Consider the following 20,956-nt stretch of genomic DNA (forward strand, 5'->3'; position numbering starts at 1 on the left):
ATAGACGGAAATATACGGTACCTCACCAAAGACTCCTAAGTTTAGCAGTCAGAGGAAAGGTACCGTCATGCAACAGGAATTGGTTGCAGAAAGCAAAGAGTAGGAATAAATGGACAGTTCTCCAAATCAAGGGAAGTACTGTAGAAAGTGGAGTCTCCCAAGGAACAACATTGGGACCTGTGCTTTTTAACTTGTTCCCAAACAATGTAGACTTAGGAGTAAGCATTATGCCTATAGTGTAATGTGAACATTGTATCTTATAGCACAGATATTTTATTGTTAACTGCTTTGTAATTCTGAATGAAATGTGTACTACTAAATTTATGTGGCAGACCATCAACCCATGTTCCTTGCAAGCCACTTTCAAAAACCAGAGCTAGCTTAGATCATGGATCAGCCTGAAGCCAAACGATTATAAGTCCCTTTTATTTCAGTGGGAGATAGGTAAGTACATGCTTAACTCTTACTAAGCTGCCAGACTATGTAATGCTTAACTTTGCCCATCTCTGCAGCTAGTTTGTGAGTTAAAAGGCTAGCACCAATTATCAACTTGAGCTCTTTTCAGAAAGCAGTTCACATTTAACAGGACTTTCCTCAACACCCAACATTGCAAGCTGCATTTTTACTTAAAAACAAAGTTTAAAATAAAAGCTCAAGAAGGCAGCTGTGAATTTAGCACCACATTAAAATATTACCTCCTGGAATTAACTGCTACCAGATCCAGCAAGCTTTCAAAAGCACTACTTTATATGCCACTTGATTACATTAACTTCAGAAATCAGATTACATTGTGAATCTGAAAGGATCAAGCACAGATAATTTTATCAGCCTGACTTGAGAGACCAAGGTGAACCTCAATGCAAAGTCAAGGGCAAGACTTTTGCATTTCCCTTGGGGAAAATACATGGCAGCACCCCAAATACCAATGTTGTGGGGGGAGGTATAGGTAGCATTTCAGATTATACATTTTCCTCTGCAGAAAAACTGGTTAGCACATATCAGGCCTCCCAACTGGCCAGGCTAGATGTCCTCATGCAATTATAAAATGTGTAGGCAAAAATGAACACCCCAGAGGACCCTGCAATGTTCTGTCAATTTGCATTAAAATTAAGGCTATGGAACTTCCCCACACACACACACACACAATATTTCAACTGTTTAAATTATGATTTTGACAGGACTTCCAGAATCCATACAGCAAAGCTTTTGGTACTTACGTTTACAACAATTGTGTAAAATTTAGATTACTGTAGAGAGATTATTCAGAGTTCATGAAAGGAAGAAAATGAGAGCTCAGCTAGGTAATAGTGCAGCAATCATATTAAGGACATTATAATGTACATATGAGGCGGCTACAGCTCAGAAAGCAAAATGAAGCCTTGCAACTTGTCCATTAGAATGAAGAAAGGGAGGCCAGGGGAGGAATCCCGCAAGTTGTAGACCAGGGGTCCACAAACTAAGGCCCGGGGGCCAGATGCGCCTTCTAAATCCGGCCCGTGGTCTGGGAATCAGCATGTTTTTACATGAGTAGAATATGTCCTTTTATTTAAAATGCATCTCTGGGTTATTTGTGGGGCCTGCCTAGTGTTTTTACATGAGTAGAATGTGTCCTTTTGGTTAAAATGCATCTCTGGGTTATTTGTGGGGCATAGGAATTCGTTCAATTATTTTTTCCCCAAAATATAGTCCGGCCCCCCACAAGGTCTGAGGGACAGTGGACTGGCCCCCTGCTGAAAAAGTTTGCTGACCCCTGTTGTAGACTATACCTGCCTTGTTCAGGATAATGATTTTCAGCAAAGTCCATTTGCAATCCAGGTCAGGGAGCCTCACATTAAGAACTGCTAATTGCAAATGTTTAAAACATTGCTCCAATTTTGCATGGTCATCCATTTCCAAAGAAGGTCACTACTGTGCAGGAGGTTTCCTTTGTTTGCAAATGTGTCCGCTACAATCAGCCCTGGTGTTACTAGCAAGAGGTTAAACATTTAAAAAACAACAACTGCTGCCAGCAGTTTCAATTAAGTTTTTTTATTCTGAATAGGTAAAACAGTAGAAATTGGATTTTGCCTTTGAAGTTCTCCTATCTGAAGATGCACCAAAACATTTTAATGAACTCATAGCACAAAGGCAGATTTGATTAAATAGCATTTATGAAAAAAGCATTCTTGTTTATTTCCTTCTCTAAGCATAAGCAAGCACTGCCTCTTTCCATCCCACCATAAGGGGATTACTGAAATCTGGAGCCCCGGAAATCTAATTTCACTAGCTCCAATGTTTGGCAGTAGAAACTTTTCCTTTTTTTGCATGAAAACTGCACACAGCCATTAAGATTAACACAAAGGAAACACCACAGCCAACAAGGCAGATTTTTAATTTCAAAGGAAGGGAACATTTGGTATTTCTAGAGCTTCGAGGAAGGTCATATACTTTGTGCGATTACCACCAGCATCCCTGGGGTGCACCTTATTGAACCAAGGCATAGCAGCACATAAAGGAAACTAACTGAACTATGAAGATTTCGGGGTGGAAGGAATGGTGGGATGCTAACTGAAACACAACATTTTTTCCCCCAGTAGCGGTCTCAGTTCCTAAAATGATATCTATAAGGAAAGAAACAGCTAGCAATATATGCATATAAAAATAAATCATTGTGAGATATGATGGCAAATGCTGAAAATGCTTAACTTGGATGCCACAACTTAGTCATGGTATTCCTATGTATTCCAAAAGAATTCCAGGTATTACAGCCTGAGGAATTGAGAGAGGATTTTGAGATGTGCAGCCTGCACACCCCGCCCTCCATTTGTTTGACACACACCTTAATTAGACTCTGCCAAAGGAGTACAGGAGGTCCTGTGTGTGTTACTTGAAGAGGAGTGGTGGTTCCAACTGCCTCAAAAAAGGTAGCCATGATACTATTTCTGAATAAACTTTTGCTGCACCCTAATAAATTTTCCAACAGTTAAAGGTAAAAGTAAAGGGACCTCTGACCGTTAGGTCCAGTCGCAAACGAATCTGGCGTTGCGGTGCTCATCTCGCTTTATTGGCCGAGGGACCAGCATTTGTCTGCAGACAGTTTTTCCAGGTCATGTGGCCAGCATGACTAAGCCGTTTCTGGCGAAACCAGAGCAGCGCACGGAAACACCATTTACCTTCCCGCCAGAGTGGTACCTATTTATCTACTTGCACTTTGACGTGCTTTCGAACTGCTAGGTTGGCAGGAGCAGGGACCGAGCAACGGGAGCTCATCACGTCGCAGGGATTTGAACCACCGACCTTCTGTGGTTAGTTTTCAAACAGCTTAGTTATCGGATGCCGCAAACCTGGAGGCGAGTGTTCCGGTTTGCAAACTATTTTTGGAAGCTGAATGTCTGCTTCTGTGGCTTCCGATCAGCTGCAGGAGCTTCTTGCTGCCAATCAGAAGCCGAACTTTGGTTTCTGAACGTTTTGGAAGTCGAACAGACTTCTGGAACAGATTCCATTTGACTTCCAAGGTACGACTGTATGCCCATTCTGAAGCTCCTAATACAAATAATCAGTTTGCCTCAGGGAAAACTACCACCAGAAAAAAACAAAAACAGTTTACAATTGGTTTGTGCTTGTATTACCAATATGGCCAGTCAGATTTAACTACCAGATACATCCCTATTATAGCCCATAATGAATTTTCACTGGTATTCGGGCATAACTGAGGAAGCAGCCTTAAATAATTTTCTACACATGGCAATTGTTATCCGTTTTGTTCTGGTTTTAGCAGCTATGCTGCTGAGACAATTTAGTATGGTGCAGTTTGAACAAAGTGCATGATCTAGCCGGAAAGAGATCACAGCCTGTTCACGAATATTTGGCTACCTTCAGGTATCATATCCCGATTAGTACTTTGAGCTGTGAGGATTTGTGATGAGGCTGACACTAGTGGAATTTGCTTTAATAAGAAAGCAAATATGATATCAGCAAATATCAGAGGTCTTACTGCAACACAGCCTCCCAAGGGCCCTAAGGAGCATTTGCCCGGTGGAGGGGGGGGGGAGCACGGAGAAGAGCTAGACTGACCTAAGAAAGCTTGTTTTGTAGCTTTTGCCATTTATTTTTTCCAAAGGAATGTTAAGGCAATGTCAGACTGTACAAAGCTTGATTCTGGAATTGGGGGTTGGAGGTCAAAATACAAGGATCTTTAGAATTAAATATTGAGATAGGCCCAGCTTTGACAGCAGTTTCTTGTGCCAACAGTTTTCTAGGCTGTCAGGAGTATGGGCAGGAGTCAGACTCTGGGGCCTGTAGTGCTTTGCAGGACTGGGGCCTGCCTCAGCTTGTGCTGGAGAAGCAAGGCGTGGCCACACAGGTGAAGACCTCAGCTTGTGCTGGAGAGGCAAGGAGTGGTCACTCAGGTGAGGCCACTTGATACCTCACTGCACCTGGTGGCAGGAGCTGGGAGGGATAAAGGCTCAGCATTTCCCTTCAGCTCTTGGCCACAGCAACACTATCCCTGCCTGGTTGCATCTGGCCTCTTGATCCTTGCTCCTTGGACCCTTGCCTTGCCGACGCCTTGATTCTTGCTCCGTGGACCCTTGCCTTGCCGACGTCTTGATCCTTGCTCCGTGGACCCGTGCCTTGCCGACGCCTTGATCCTCGACCCTTGTACCTTCGCCTTGCTTCTTGTTCCTTGAACCTTCGCCGTGACATAGGCAAACTGCCTCCATCTGCAATTTCCATCTTGAGATACAGAGTGTTAACACAGACCTCATGGCTGCAACATACAACCATGATGATGTTGTGCTTCTTTTGCTTTCCCCCCTCACCACCCACTGCTTTGTGTAATGTTTAGCCTGAAGAACAGTTCTGAGGAACTCAAAACCTTGCTAACTGTTTTATTATATTTTGATTGGTCATTTCTTATGGGCCAACACAGCTGTCTTCGCTTTTTATGCACCCAGATACAGAGTACCAAACCGCCATATTAAATGCATCCAGTGGATGTGTTTGGATGTCACATTAATGCATGCTTTAATGTTAAACGATGGTTTAATGCAAATGGTTTTAACTATAGTTTAATGCAAAGGAGCAGCATGCTGGTATATATTATTGAAATGCCGTTCCCTAAAACAAATCATTAGAAGCAAGCCAAGAACAAATACTGGCTACTGTTCATGGTTTGTTTGGAAGCATGAGCTTGGGTACAGATGACACGACAAGCCAAGGCTGTGTTGCTCCTGGCAAAGTCTGGAGTGGAGAAGGAGCAAAGCATGGACTATTAAACAGTGCACACTAGCATACTGCTAGTCTGCACTGCATGCTGTTAGTTGCATTAAACCATAGTTAAACATCAACTAGGGTTAAACTAACGTGTGAACTCAGCCATTTAAAAATAAAATGTATCGATCCACATCTGTATTCACTATAGGATTTTGCCCTTAATTTAATGGTTAGATCAAGAAGTTCCAAGCCTCCAACCAGATGCAGGCATTTACAGGCCTCTGCTCCCTGCCTACAGTTGATGCCAGAAAACCACACAGGAACCAAGTTGTTCTTCATGAGGCAAGTGACCTCGCTGAAAAAAAGGTGACTGCCGATTGGGTTCTGCTGAAAATGTTTTTTCCCCCAGAACTTGTTTTACACAAGTCTCAGCTCCTCAGAAAGAAGAGTTAGCTTATGCTGTGCAAGATGCTGTCATTTTTAATTGTATTTTTATCGCTTCCTTTATTCATTATATTGTGTTTTATTGTATTACAATTTGAATTCCACAGAACACCATCTTAAAACACAATACAAGAAACAAAAAGAAGCAATACAAATACAAATATGACTATTTGATGCATGGCTCCCCTGTTCTCCCCAGGTACCGCAGACCATCTGAATGAAGCTTTGCTGACCAGAGGTGGCAGACAGACCACAGTTTGGGAAGCCCTGTCCTGGGACTTAAGAGAAACTGCAGGGAAAAGCAATCCTATGCAAAGCTGTGGTCCCTTTGGTATGCATTCCTGACACACAGGAAACAAGAAGAAATGTGACTAAATTCAATTTTCAAAAAGCATATAAAAGGTCCTCTCAAGAGTTTTCTCAAGTGAATCTATTAGAGGTCACTAAATCACTGGGCGGAGACAGAGACACATCTGCAACTCTGATACCATTTTAGCTTCCCTTGCAGAAATATGCACACAACCCAGCTGATCAAACAAGGAAAAGGTCACCATGCTTCATCCCAATAGGAAAGCAGCTTATTTCTTGCTAGCGTTTCCACAGTCCTTAGGATTTTCCACTATATTGTTAACTTTACAACATTTTAGAAACCATTTCAACATCTGCCGTGCGTTTTCCCATGATGAAGTTGGCTTCTATGGACATTTCATTCTGTTCTTGCCTTTGCTTTACACAAGACAGAAGAAAATCTTGTGATGTTTTGCCTAAACAGATCCACGTTATTTTGATAAAACTTCTGCTCGGGAACAATTGGGAGTCAGGTTTCACCGCACTTAGTATTTTGGAGAAAATACATCCATTCTGTTATCTGCTCCTGGAAAGTACCACACAAGGTTGGGGAAGGAGAAGTAGAACGGTCTTTATCTGACCATCTGCTCAATACCAGGAAAACATGGGTGCCTCTTCTCTGTCTGTTTGTATTCCAAGAGAATGACAAAACATGTTGAGACAGAGTCAACAGGCTTTAGTGGCCCTTCACTGTTTCAACAGTACGTAAGAGGAGAGAGGAGGGCTCAGGCAAAGATCTCTTCCACTCTACAGGACAACCCACCACTAACTGACCTGTTGGAAAGATCCCAGTACAGCAGGACATGATGACTATGGCCCTCTCCCATAGTTTCTCCACAGCACAACAAGTGCTGAGGGGTATACAAGACTGCCTCTGAAATCCAGATGTTTGTAGAGCCATCATGACTAGTAGCTATTGATAAGACGTTGCTTCCAAGACAATGGGTTTATATCTGCTATTTCTGCCTTCCCCATCACCCAGATATTTTGGCCTACTACTTCCATCAACCCCAGCCAGCACAACTGATGGGAGTTGTAGTCCAAAACATCTAGAGGGCATCAGGTTAGCAAAGACCGTGCTCTCAGAGTGAAGACATTCCAAAGATAAGTCAGGAGGGTCTTCAACTCTGGCAACTGTGTCTGAAGAACATTCTGCAATTGTTCAATCTTCATTAGAAAAGAATTATATTTCTTCTGACTAAGAGTATAACAGCAAGATTTCAAGACAATCCTTACACTACCGGTAATATGAAAGAAAGGCCGGTTGATTTAAATGTAGTTTCAGTCCAACATTTACTCAATAGTAGGTTTGGGTGAGATTGTATTTTAGAGCACAATTTGAACCTGGTTCTGTCAAACGTTCCAGTGGGATTTGCTTCCAAATATGTATGCTAAGCACTTCGGGCATCAACACCAAGAACCGAGCTGCCATACCATGGAATGCTGCAGCTACTGGAATCCAATCCCAGGACAATGCAAATACCGTAACGCAATCTGGATTCCAGCAAGTCATGCAAAAACCTGTTAAATGCAGAGCAAACAGTGTTATCACAGCTGCTAAATTTACTGCAGTATTCTACCACCTCCTACCCTTGTTTTCCGTAACTGAATATATTATTTATCAGCGACCGTGAACAGTCAAGGCATACACTGAAGATCAGTAAGTATATAACAACATCAAGAGAGGCAGACACACATTTCTGAGCTCAGAAATTCGAATGCTACACCACATCCCTTTCAGCAGTCTTGGGCAATCACTATCTCAGTCTCCATTCCAACCCTGTAAAACGTGAACAATAGTAATTACTTCTGCCCCCAAAGGTAGTTGATAGTGAAACAATCAGAGATAATGAAGCCTAGTAAGACAGTTCTAAGACAGAGAGCAGCATTTGTAAATCCAAGTAAATCAGGAATAGCCAACACTTTTCAGCCTGAGAAGCTGAAACATGGGGGGGGGGCGCTGCATTCCAGTAGTGGGTGTGGCCACAGTGACACAGTGACCTATTAAACATTAAAGGGGTCCCTTTACCTTTATAGAAACCCCACCAATTGGTTGGTTGTTTAAAAACTACTGTTTCTCATATTTTAAGACATACGCATAAAATAAGCCATAGCAGGATTTTTAAGCATTCAAGGAATATAAGCCATACCCCGAAAATAAGACATAGTGATAGGTGCAGCAGCAATGCCGGGCACAGCAGGAGAAGGAAGAAAAAAATAAGACATCCCTTGAAAATAAGCCATAGTGTGTTTTTTTGAGGAAAAAATAAATATAAGACATGTCTTATAATATGAGAAACACGGTATTCATAAATGGAGCATCCATTAAAGTAAACAGTATCTTCATGGCACAAGTGGACATTTATCTTTCAAGCTTCTATACTACCTAGCCTCTCAGAATCAGGTGAGAAGTCATTACAGTAACCTCAAATCATTTAACTGACTGTAAAATAAGTTACTTGCTAGGTTATAAGTTATGAACTTCTCTTTCTACCAAATACTTCAAAGTGCACATCGTCTCCCAACACATCCTGTCAATACATTATTTCCAGGAAGTGTGATATAACCGGTTACCATTAGAAGCCGGTTACCTGTTCAGAAATCCTTTTTAATTAATAATAATATTTTAAAGCCCTACAGGAACCTGTAAGCTATGCACTTACTACTTCCTGCAGACCATGTGTACTAACTCCACTCCTGCCCACAAGATAGCAAACCTGCATGCGTGGAAGACAAATTCTATACACTCCAAACATATCACTTCCAGAGAACCTAGACAGCTGAATTGGTCAGAACTTTCCTCTGTGTTTTTCACACTGTCCTCCACCCCCCACGGGCCCATTTATCATTCTTTTTGTATTTCCTACACACTGCACTAAAATCTGTGCTTCCCATTCATATCAAATCCCTTTGCACTTCACCGATTCCCCCCCCCCACACACACACAATCTCTACATCGGCATCCTGGTGCATAGGGGCAGAAGAACGACCTCCTTTTCACCGATGAAGCATTGTTTGTGTGTAAAAATCAATAGCTTACTATATAAAGCAAAGAAACAGCAAAAAAGTTGATTGCTGCCCATCTTGCCTTCCAGTGAAGAGGTTAAGAGATCAGCTATTTCACTGCTGCCCCCCATCACAAAGGTCAGCCAGTCTCTGTGACTGGTTCTCCTGACCCCCCCCCCCTTGAAAACAAAGCAAAATAAACCTGAGATGGAACAGAATAAGTAATCATTTAAATAAAAGACAGCTCCCAGAATCTTCTGGCAGATATAAACTTTTAATTTAGTGCCTTGCCTGCTTTATTGTTGATGGGCGGCAGGGAGGACGGGGACGTATTTTGCCCTCCTTAGCCTATAATGCATGCCCTGTTCAGAGCAGCTCCAATACAACCCATTAGCGGGGAAGGAAGTTGTCAAGAAAGCAGAGAAGTAATTATGCTTTACACACAGTCCACTCCATTTTAGCCAATAATCTATCAAGAGTTGGCACTTAGCTTAAGCAGTTTCTAGACAATCCACAGCAATGCAGACTGAAATCATCTGCCACACGATCCAGCAACCCTACACAGCTTCCACAGGGCACAAGGCTGCCAATCTTGCATAACCCATATGCCCTGAACCCACACCACACACCATTGAAATACAAAACCAAGATGCCAATGCACTGGCAGAATACCACGATGGCGCAAGAGGTGAATGGAGCAGCAAGAGCCAGTTCAAATCTTGCCTTAACAATGAACTTACTAGTGGCCAACCTGTCAGGGGCAGTATGCCAGGGGGTCCAGGTGCAGAAGTGAGTAGGCAACCTACCTTTGGACAATAGGCTGTATTCCAACCATGCAGAGGCCAGAGATGTCTACATCCCTGCCCTGGCACATATATCCAAATCCAGGCAAGTAGAAAGGCCCAATCACAGTCCAAGAACACGTTCCAGACATGCAAAAGAACTTGGGAGGAGGATGCAGAGGAGGGTGAGTGACAGGGGTGACCTGGGGAGAATGCCAAGGGCCAAACAGAGAGCTATGGGAGACTGCATTTGGTGTCACAGCCCAAGGTTCCACACCCCTGCCCATATACAATCATGAACAAATTAAGAGGCTTTCGGTTTTACCCTGGTTTTCGTGAGAGAGGACAGAGGTTAAATATCACCTAAAGCTCTTCCTTCCTCTCATTATCTTCACTTCACTTCACTTGTAGGAGCAACAGAGCTTTTAGAAGCTCTTATTTACACAATTAGCATTACAGACTCTGGCAATGCATGCCTAAGAAAGCATCTACTAAATGTATCAAGTGCATTCTTAAAAATAAAATAAAAAATCACAAAAAAGATTCCGTCTGAGACAAGAAGTTGATGAAGGGTTTTAATATTTTCTTCCTTTATTATGAAATTTTAAGTACGGTACCGTAATTCTAACATCCTGTCAGTTTTGCTTGAAACTATCTAGTCTCCTCGAAAGCGGGGAAACAATGAACACAGTGTGTGTGTGTGTGTGTGTGTGTGTGTGTGTGTGTGTGTGTGTGTTTTATTAAATAAAAAAAGAACAGTATGATACTAGCTTACTCGTAGGTTTTATGAGCTAGGCTTTTAACAAAACAATTATAGTGCTTGTGCTCAGATACCATTTCTGGTGCTTTCTGGGAAGCTACATATCCAGACCCACAAGCTCAGCGAGCAAGAGATTCACTGACTTCCTAATCTTTGAGTACCTTTCCTTTCCAGAGTACCATATTCTATTTCTTTGTATTTCACATTCACATCACCCATGTGCCCACATACTTTCACTTTCCATCACTCTCAAAGCTGAGATGCTCAAATTTTAAAGTCCTAAATCAGACAGAGTGTCAAGATTGCCTTGCCTAAAACGATTTCTGCAAACCTAGTCTTGGGACCCATTATCCACTGGTCACCAAACATTTCATCAGCAACAACATTAGGAAAAGTGAAAGGGTTCAACGCCCTGTAGGACCAGATTTTTGAGGAGGTCAAGTTATCAGATTCACCAACAGCAGTCATGAGTCTTTTCTTCTGTGCATTTTCTTCTGGAGAAGAAATCTCAACTGAAAAACGGAGGGATTCTCCAAACCAACAGTACCAGTCAACTGAAAGTGCTCCTTGCGAACCAGCACAAGTTTCATCTGCTCATTTTGGACTGGACTTCTGGTTTTCTCTTTAATTAAGTAATTAGGGCATTCATATACCACTTAATTCATTGGCATTTCTAAGCAGTGTACATAAAGCAAACCGTACAGTATAAAACTGCAAAATAATCATAAAACACACACACACATGAATGCAACCTTACTATGCCTGCTGGAATAATATTTTTTTTAAAGCCTGTGTCATGGCACTTCAAGTTCAGCAAGACCTGCACCTGTCTGGTCTCAGTTGAGAGGGAGTCGCACAGTCTTGGGCTCACTCACGGCCTTTTATGCATGGCTAGTAAAGCGAGATGAGCGACGCAACCCCAGAGTCATCCGCGACTGGACCTAACAGTCAGGGGTCGCATTACCTTTACCTTTAAACGAATATTGAGCCTGGCCAGGTCTTATATGGGCAGTCGTGTAAGCTTTTAAGCACCAGAGGTATGTGTTGGCATTTAAAAAATATACCGCTCTAAACCCATAGATCTCAGGGCAGTTAAAAACATACGTCTTTCCCCATAAGTCTTTCCCCATGAATAGTAAGAATAGTATTCTCTCTCTTTAATGGGGTTAGAGTGTTTGGCTATAGCTTGAAAGATGTGGGTTCAAATCCCTACTTGGCTACAGAGGTCACAGGTTGGTCCTGTGCCAGTCTCTCTCTCTCTCTCTCTCGCCTCCCTACCTCACAGGATTGTTGTGAGTATAAAATGGAGGGGGAGGAACCATGTATGTTGACTTCAGCTCCTCAGAGGAAAGGCAGACTATAAATGTAACAAAAATAAATGGAACTCACAGCAAAACATAAATTTGTAAATTAAAAATCCCTGCTTGTTTTCATAAAAGGAGGATACAAGACCATGCATATGAACAGATGGGGACTCCTATTTCACTGTATCTGAAGAAGTGTGCATGCACACGAAAGCTCATACCAAAATTAAAACTTAGTTGGTCTTTAAGGTGCTACTGAAGGAATTTTTTCATTTAGATGATCCAAACAAATGCATAATCGCAAGGAAATACTTGAGACACTCTACCCATCTGCAACTATCTTTTGGTGATCCAAACTTGTACTGGCAAGTGAGTTAAACTCCGAAAGATCTCTCCTCGGGAAGTTTAGCAGTGGAACAGCAAGGTTTGGAATATAAATTACATTTGTCCTGATGTTATTTGATTGTGGTTCTGTATTTTACCAACTGATAACCACCCAGAGGACTTATTTGATAGGTAGCACGAAAATGTTGTAAATAAATAAATATGGAGAAATTGGAAATGGAGATATATATATATGCATCTCTCTCATGTTAGTTTTCAACAAGAACCACTAGGCCAACCTTGGCCAAACAGGTAAGCCCTAGGTTCTTTGGACTGAAGCTGGCTGCAGTTGATGTGAGCAGCAATCCAACACACCTGGAGGCCACGCAGGTTGGCAAAGGCTGGACTAGGCTTTTCTCATTTGAATGGAAAATTTTTTTTCCATCAGAAGGCAAAATATATAAACATGAGCTCCATCCTGTTTGGAATCCAGTACTCATCTCAGTGTCTTTTGTCAAAAACTACATCTGAAGAGAAGGGAAATGAAAGATAGTGAAGTAAACGACTGCAACTTTTAATAGTAAAATAAAACAGCCTGAAACATTTCACCTACCTCATCAAAGCCGTTGTCATCTTTCTTCAAGGCTACAAAAAAGAAAAGAAAACTGGTTATATCTGCACTGTATTTCAACCAGTAGCAAAGAGCTAGGGACGGGGGAAATTAGAAGAAATATTTATCTGCATTTCACAGGTAGGCAACCTCTGATCTACAGGCCGTTTCATATACGGAGCAAGGAATAATAGGAAATAGAAGAAAGAAGGACAGAAAGAAAGAGAAGGTTCTGCCCACTTTTTCTCCAGCCCCTCCCACTGTCTGTTTGCACCTCGCAACAGATTACCTCCAAGGGAACAGAGCCCTTAACAAAAAAGGGCTGCCTGCCCCAGTTGCATTTATTGAATATTTACTTGCATAACACTTTACTAAAAAGATCAAAATGTTCATAGGTTAGTAGAACTGCACAGCAAGCATGGGAAAAAAACCCTTTATTAAGTTATAATACAACATTCATTGTCTCCTCTAGCTCAGCAGGACTTGAATCTGCATGTTTCTGCTTTCATTTAAGCACAACTATGGGAGATTGCAAGTGAAATGCCAGAAGCTGATAGTTCAATAAGGCTATTGCGAACGCCTTGCCATCCATTGTTTGCTTATAGTGTATTCCATCTGTATGAAATCAACAATTACACAATAATACACCTTGCTTAATGTATTGCCACACTTCCCCATAACTTATCTCCATCTCCTTCTATCCACATGGAGTTGGGCAACTAAAATGCAGAGGAGATGGCCTAGGGCTGATGAGAGCTGAAGCCCAAAACATATGGAGAGGACACCAGGATGGTGAAGTCTAAGCTACACCCATATTTATGGCCCACTCATAAATGGTTCAAAATTAATAACAGGGGAGAAGAATGGGTAGCTGTCTAATGGATAGGTGAAGGCCTGCCTTCATCTATATGAATATATCCATTAACTTAGATCAGGGACAGATTTTGTGGCATTATAGAATGTTGGACTTTAGGCAACCAGAGGCAGGGCCTTTTCTGTGGTGGTGCCCTGTAAATGGAGAACCACCAGAGGCATCCGCTGTCAGATGAGGATCCCTAGATTATGTTATGACTGAAGGAACACTTCACAGAAGATGAGTACATATGGAGGATTCATTTCCAGGTCTCAGGTATGAGGTCCAACGAGGGTGGGGGGTAGGGTGGAGTCTTGCATGCATGATCACATTGCATTGCTTTACTCCTACCATCTCAGCAGATAAAGGATGGCCCACCCTAACTTTTAATTTTCTAGTAAAAAATATGTCAAAAGTATAGCTAAAATGCATATGTGACTATTTACAAACTTAACATTGACAAATTTTAGTAGTACGGTAGTAGTACAGTAGTAGTAGCGCTAACTAGAACTTCCAGCTAGGTAGCTAAAACATTAGACGAAGGGGACAAGTCTGCTCACAGTTTAACAATAAAATTGTCAAAATGCATCTTTTTTCCTGCAGTTCAAGCTATACATTGTAGCTTTTTCCACAGAAAGGCAACTTAGAGACTCTTATCACCAAGGAGTGAGAAAATCACATTATGTTTAAACACCCAGACAACAGGAGTGAAACAGGAGAGAAATTGAGAACAGCTGTAGCTCAGCATCTAACTTGCAGCAGCTGAATTAGCTGGTAGCAAACAAAGTTACTAGCATACAAAAGAAAAATGCTCAGCTTTTACAAGATGGCTATTACCACCTTGCTGATTAAACTTCTAGCCAAATTCTTGAGTTTTAAACTAACTCCTGCACTCTTGGCTCACGCCAGCTTACTACCAAAATACATGATCTTTAACACACACACACACACACACACAACAAAAGATAAAGAGTTCCTTACACACAAATATTTTTATGTACACACTTAAGCCTTTAAGGTGCATTTATTCAAAACATTTACATGTTGCCTCTCCACATATGCACCCAGGACAACTCAGAGCCTTAAGAGAAGTGAACAAATATAAACCAAAAAGCTGCATTAAAAAACAGCAGCAATAGCAATGCAGTTAGATGGGCTTCAACCAGCTCCCAAAATGCAGAGGGGCAAGCCCCAGGCAGACACCTCTGGAGAGACAGAACTACCACAGAAAAGGCCCTGCACCCGATTGCCACCCACCTAAACTTTGAAGGATGCAGCATCCAGAGCAGGGCCTCTGAAGAAGATCTAAAAAATATTAGCAATTTCATAAGGGGAGAACAGATCTTTTGTTGTCTATCTCTAGCAGCTGTCTATCGTTCTGCATTAATGCAACTAAGGGGCAATCGCACTACCTACCATGTGTTCACTACCTACCCGGAGAAGTGGCATTTTTAACCACTGGGTGATTTTGAACATCAGCCCTCAAACCCCAGGCAAGACCATGCCAAATATCATCATCCTTAAAATATGACCTCCCTGCAAACTTAGCAAAGCGTTCCAGTCCAATGACATGTGATGCAATTCTGCTAACGAAACCAAGCAGGTTTAGCCTTGTAAATTGCTGGGTGGAAACTACCTGAGAACTATGCACAAACTGCTCCGAAATTCCTTGAAGACAGGCTTATATTTAAGTAGATTGTGACACAAACTGGCACAAAAGTTGGATCAAATCCTAAAATGCTTAATTTTCCCAGTGCAAGCAGAATGTGAAGTCTGCAATTAATTCCATTTGGTCTCTGAAACATTTAGAAATTGCATAGGGCCGTTACTCAGAATGCTCTTAAAACAGTTTCCATGGGTTTTATTAGGAGCCCAAGAAAGTGTTGTTCAAGCATTCAGAAGAGTCACTTCTGAAAACAACCAGTGGTGTGGTTGGGTGCCTTAACAATGAGATCCTAACCAGATCTACTCAGAAGTCCAATGACACTTGAGGGCACTTACTCCCAGGAATTAGGATTGTGGCCTTGGTGTCTATAGTGTGCCTGGGGCTCTTTGGTATACAACAGGAGTGGGCAACCTTTCATGAGCTGCATTTCCTCAGAATATGGAGGCATCATACTAGTAGAGGGTAAGAACCCATGTCAAAAGTGAGTTTTGTTCTCTCTGCATTTTTCTGCCTTCGTCTCCCATTCCTAATCCCATTTTTATATCCTCCCTGCTAACAATGTATTTTCCACCTTTGCAAACTAAGCCAAGGAATGCAAGAAATTATCCCAAAGGCCACTTATGCCTAAAGCCACAGGCTGCCTATCTCTACTTGAGAGAGAAAAAAGATAACTAGGGAGGGAGGGAATAGTGTTGCTTTTTTAAATATTTTTTTCCATTATCCAGTAATATTAGAACTGTAGGCTAGCCACCAACGAAAATGAATCAGGAATAATATTCAGGGGACCCAAAGGCACAGTGCACGATTCGTTTATGGAAGTCACTAGAACAAGATAGGGCAATGGCCATCAGTCAGAACAGGCCTATCTATGGCTATTAGCCATGACAGATAAATGGCAAATCCAGGATTAAAGGCAATAAATGCCAGCTACTACAGCCTGAGAGGGCTATTGCCTTTAGGTCTTGTAGGTGGTTTCTTGGGGGTCTCTGGCTGGGCCAATGTGGGAAACAGGATACAGTATTGGCCTACAAGGTCTGCACTCTTCTCAACTTCTTATAATTAATGAATGGACCTCACTCCTAAACACAATGCAGTGGTCACAACTTAAGAGTTACAGCCTACTTTTATTTCCAGTGCGCTCATGCAATCAAGCGATTAAGAACTGCAGAAAGGGGTGAGAAGAAGGTAGATCAGAATCTACTAGCAGATTGCTAGATGATTTGCAGTAGATCCACAAGGGTTTCTGGTTTTCAAATGCTTAGCAATACAGTAATGCTTAGCTAAAACAAATTTAAGGACAAGTGTAACCAAATCATCTGTCTGGATAGGTGCACCAAATACATTCAAACCTCAAACCCGCCCCCTTCAGAATTAAGGAACTGCTACATATCAGGGATTCTAACACAAGATACTGGAATCTAGGCAGGAGTTTATCCTGAAACGAGCATTGCTCATGTCCACATGTGGGCCTAATCGGGATTTCCTCTTACCATGGAAAATCTGATAAGTAAATATAGCCATTGTACATATCCAGTCAATCCTGGAGACATGAGCACATTTTGTGGGGTCAACAGTCTACCATTTCAGTGGGTTGCTTGTCACCAAACCCTATCTCCGCTGTCTCCTCACCCAAGCACAACCCTGAACTTTTTGTTGCTGGGTAGCACCAAACCAAATAAATGCAATACCACTGATTGCCTCATGCCCAGTTTGGAGAAGTTATTCGCTCAAGGACACCACGAAGCAAATGTGGGGGATTACCTGGGAGACTATAACCACTGCACTTACATTTGGCTTTTATATGTGTGTGTGTGTGTCGTCGTCATCACCATCAGCTTTACACAAGACCTCATTAAAAGCAAAATAACAACAACAACAAAAAGGAAAGTTGATATTGCTCTCTAACCTCTCCCCAAAAATCCACAACCTTTTCCTTTTTGCCTTTTGTGAAACATAGTAACTAGCTGGATAAGGTTGATAAATATTTTCTCCTGCACTCTTCCCAGAAAATATATGTATATGTACATTATATGTATATGTACTCAGGTTCAGAAATATTTGCACACATGCCCAAAATGGGAAAAGGCAGAGGAGGGCGGAGGCAGTGGAGTCCGGTCCATTAGAGCAAAAGGAGCACTGCCCCACCAGTCTCAGCCACCACCACCCCTTTTCCTGCCTTCTTACTAACAACCAGTTCAGGTGGCTAAACCGGCTGTCAGCTTCCTCCTCCCTAGCCCCCGTGTTGCCTTTGGAGAAGAGGATAGAAGCAAAATCAGAAATAGCTAGCTCTGCCTGCCACTGGGCTTGGCTTTGCTCTATTGGCCCTCCTGCCCTGCCATTCTGAATGGACATCACTGGAGGAGGGAGAAGTGATTGGGGAGGAACAGAAAAATGCAGCCTAGGTACAATCTTTCAAGGTCTCCCTAGAGCAGGCATCCCCAAACTGCGGTCCTCCAGATGTTTTGGCCTACAACTCCCATGATCCCTAGCTAACAGGACCAGTGGTCAGGGATGATGGGAATTGTAGTCCAAAACATCTGGAGGGCCGAAGTTTGGGGATGCCTGCCCTAGTGTGTGGATAGCAAGCTGCAGAACAGCAAGGAATATTGGGAATGCATGAAAGCTAACTTGCCAAACACACAGAGAGAAAAACAGGATCCAAATTATCTGTTTTGTGCCAGATTTTCAAGAACCCTCAGATTAAGTTTTGTACCTTATATATTTGTTATCTCAAACTGCATTATTCACCCTCTACCAAAAAAAAAGAAAAGAAAAATGAAAAAAATCCTTCCTTGCTATGGCTAATCTAACTGTAGCTTCAACAAAGGGGTCTCGGGTCCTTGTGCCATCCCAAACAAGGTAATATTTTAAGCATTCAGAGTTGTCAGGTAATATGAGTTTGGCTTATATTTTACCTTAATTTGAAGGAATGACATACACACCAAGTAATCCCAACAGAAGCTTATTGCATATTTCTATCAGACATCCTTTTACACCCCTTTTCTAAGTCACTGCTGCTTGCAATGACTAGAAAACAATTTATACTGTCAAGACATACTTTTTTTAAGTTCAGCATTTGCCAATAGGGCAAAGTGGAAACAATTTTACGGGGAAATGTTAGCTTATGCCTAAAGAAGCTGTAACTAGGGTTTCATTTCAGGCAAGAAGGCGGGCAGCCAAAAAAACCAAACCCCAAAGCCCAGAACTGTTTAGTGACATCAGAAATATGGATGTGGGCAGCAAGTAAATACTTTAATATATAAATACTTTAATTTAAGTAGGAGGAGTATGTAGAAAATGATAGACTGGGATTTCTCATCTCATCTGACACCAAGAAACACCCTTCCTGTTTGTTCACCCCAACTTATTTTTTCAAAGTGCATCAAAAACAAAACAACAACAACAACAACAACAGCAGCAGCACCAGTTTCCATCTAGACCTCTCTGATTTTGGGGAGGAGGTGTGAGGCTCTTAATACGGTCCTAAAACCTTCCTACCTCCTTCTCAAAGCTTGGAAAGCACTACATAGGCTCTGGGAAAGAGGCAGGAGGACTCTAGGACCCTATCAGAGCCTCACAGCTCCTTCCCAAAGCCCAGTGCATAGACTGAGAGCCCAGTGCATGCACACCATTTTCACAGCCCTAAATCCACCCTGCCTACAGCCCTTCCCCATTTATTACATTTCATTTCTTACACTGCTGAATGATCCCAGATGCTTCCCTATCAGGCTGACGGCACACTGAAGTGGGAGTGTCTCCTTTTCTGAGCAAACTTTCTCAGATGATTGCCCTGTTAAGTTATCCAGTTTTTTTTTTAACAATAAAGTAAAGCCATAGGTAATGAGGACAGCGGGTTCAGAGGTGGGGAGCCCTTTTTCAGCCTGCAGGCTGCATTCCTTTCAGAGGCAATGAATGAAAATTCTAACAGGCTGGCTTTTACCCACACTTGCATAGTCGTGTCCACATCCAGGGAAGCAAGAGGCATTATCAGCCTCACACTGCACCCTGGCAAAAGCACTCAAGAAGGGAACAACGCAGGACCACTAAGGAGTGTATGGCTGTAGACAGGGTGCTCCCTAAGGCCCGAGGCTCCCATCTCCTAAGCTCCTAAGCAAGCACCCACCGAGTTCAGGGGAATTTTCTGAGAGAAATGTGCTCAGAATTTGAGGGTTTATGCTGCGATCCTATACACACTTTGACTTCACCCCAAGTAAACACACTCAGGGAGAGTTCTTGGAATTGTTCAAGGCAGGGCTGTAAAGTGTCTTGCACAAGCATAGAGGCTTACCCCCCCCCCCTCCCTTTGTGCACACTATCACACTCTGTACTCTAGAAAGGATATTCAGGACAAAGCAAGAAATACCAAAAAAGTGAGTAAGAACTCTGTGGCAGGCGGGGCTGAGTGAAGTAAAACAGTGGTCACAAGATAACAGAAACAAATGGAATAGTTTAGAAGACGGGGCATCGTTTTTCTATTCCTATGTCACTTCCGATTGGCAATCTGGCTGGGAGATGCAATAACAGAAATTAAAATATGTGTGGCTCTCGCAATGGTGTGTCAGCCTGCAAGTCCTTTGTGAGTCAGCAAGCCAGCAGCACTGCAGATTCATAACAGTATTAAGCAAAGATTTAAAGGAAAAGGAATTAACTTTGGATCCGTAAGTTGGACCAGAATCTGACAGTTCAGCTAATTCACAATTCCAACAACGGCCTCTCTTACAGCTAAGCCGTTTGGAAAACTCAGCTCTCACTTATTTATACTCCACCAGCAGAAACTAGGTACGGTAATTAAGTGGCACTGCATGTCCCACTTTGGTTTTTAATTACAGAACAGGGCCTAATAAAATAGAGATGTTCCTTTTGCTATAACAATATTAACAGTGGATATGTCGGAGCCCCCACCCAAAAAAAGAGGTTACCCCTCAAAATAATTTCCAAATACTGCTGCTCATTCATTGCACATTTTGTTATCTTTTTCTTTTTGGGATGATTACCTTACATTTGTGACTCATTCCTTCTCATAATAGGAGAGGAGAGTGCCTCATAGTGCCTCATGCATAGCTGCCAAGTTATCCCCTTTTTTAAGGGATTTTCCCTTATGCTGAATAGGCTTCCTCGCGAGAAAAGGGAAAACTTGGCAGCTATGCTCATGCAATATGAGTAGTTTCAAGTTATAAACCATTCGGACCCACATTACTCTTGACTCTTTCTACAATATAATGGGCATGTTCTAACTGGGTCATCTCATACATCAAATCCACGTTTGCCATGATATATGTACCGTACTTGACAGCTGCAGTCAATCAAAGCAGCAATGAATGTATGCTACTACGATACACATTCGTCTCATTCACATTTTTTTCAGTGCAAACCTCAGGCACGTGTAATGCAACCTGCACTAGACCTGAAGTACTCCAAATGTTTTGGATTTACAACTCCCATCAGGCTCAGCTGCCATGCTAGGACTGATGGAAGTCGCAGGCCAAAACATCTGGCGGGCACCAGGTTGGCAAAAACTGATGCAGTGCATTAAGTGGTTCATCAGGCACATGTATAATATACTATTCATTCCCGCCCCCTCCCAAAGCATAACACTCAAATCCATAACTAAAGGCTATTTGAATGCATGGGTCCAGTTAATACAGAGTACAGAAACTTCTACTCCC

The 20,956-nt window shown here is 42.2% G+C and overlaps 1 protein-coding gene across 2 annotated transcripts in view; it reads right to left on the reverse strand.

Annotated features, from left to right (window-relative positions):
• Window positions 1–20,956, reverse strand: part of CDK14 (cyclin dependent kinase 14) — a 237,490-nt gene that overhangs the window by 215,143 nt on the left and 1,391 nt on the right. For both annotated transcript variants that reach the window (XM_060280771.1, XM_035129982.2), the window contains exon 2: window positions 12,775–12,806. In XM_060280771.1, coding sequence (XP_060136754.1) covers window positions 12,775–12,806 — 32 coding nt within the window. The remainder of the gene's footprint in view (window positions 1–12,774; window positions 12,807–20,956) is intronic.

Source organism: Zootoca vivipara, chromosome 12 (genome assembly GCF_963506605.1).
Source record: "Zootoca vivipara chromosome 12, rZooViv1.1, whole genome shotgun sequence".
NCBI lineage: Eukaryota > Metazoa > Chordata > Lepidosauria > Squamata > Lacertidae > Zootoca > Zootoca vivipara.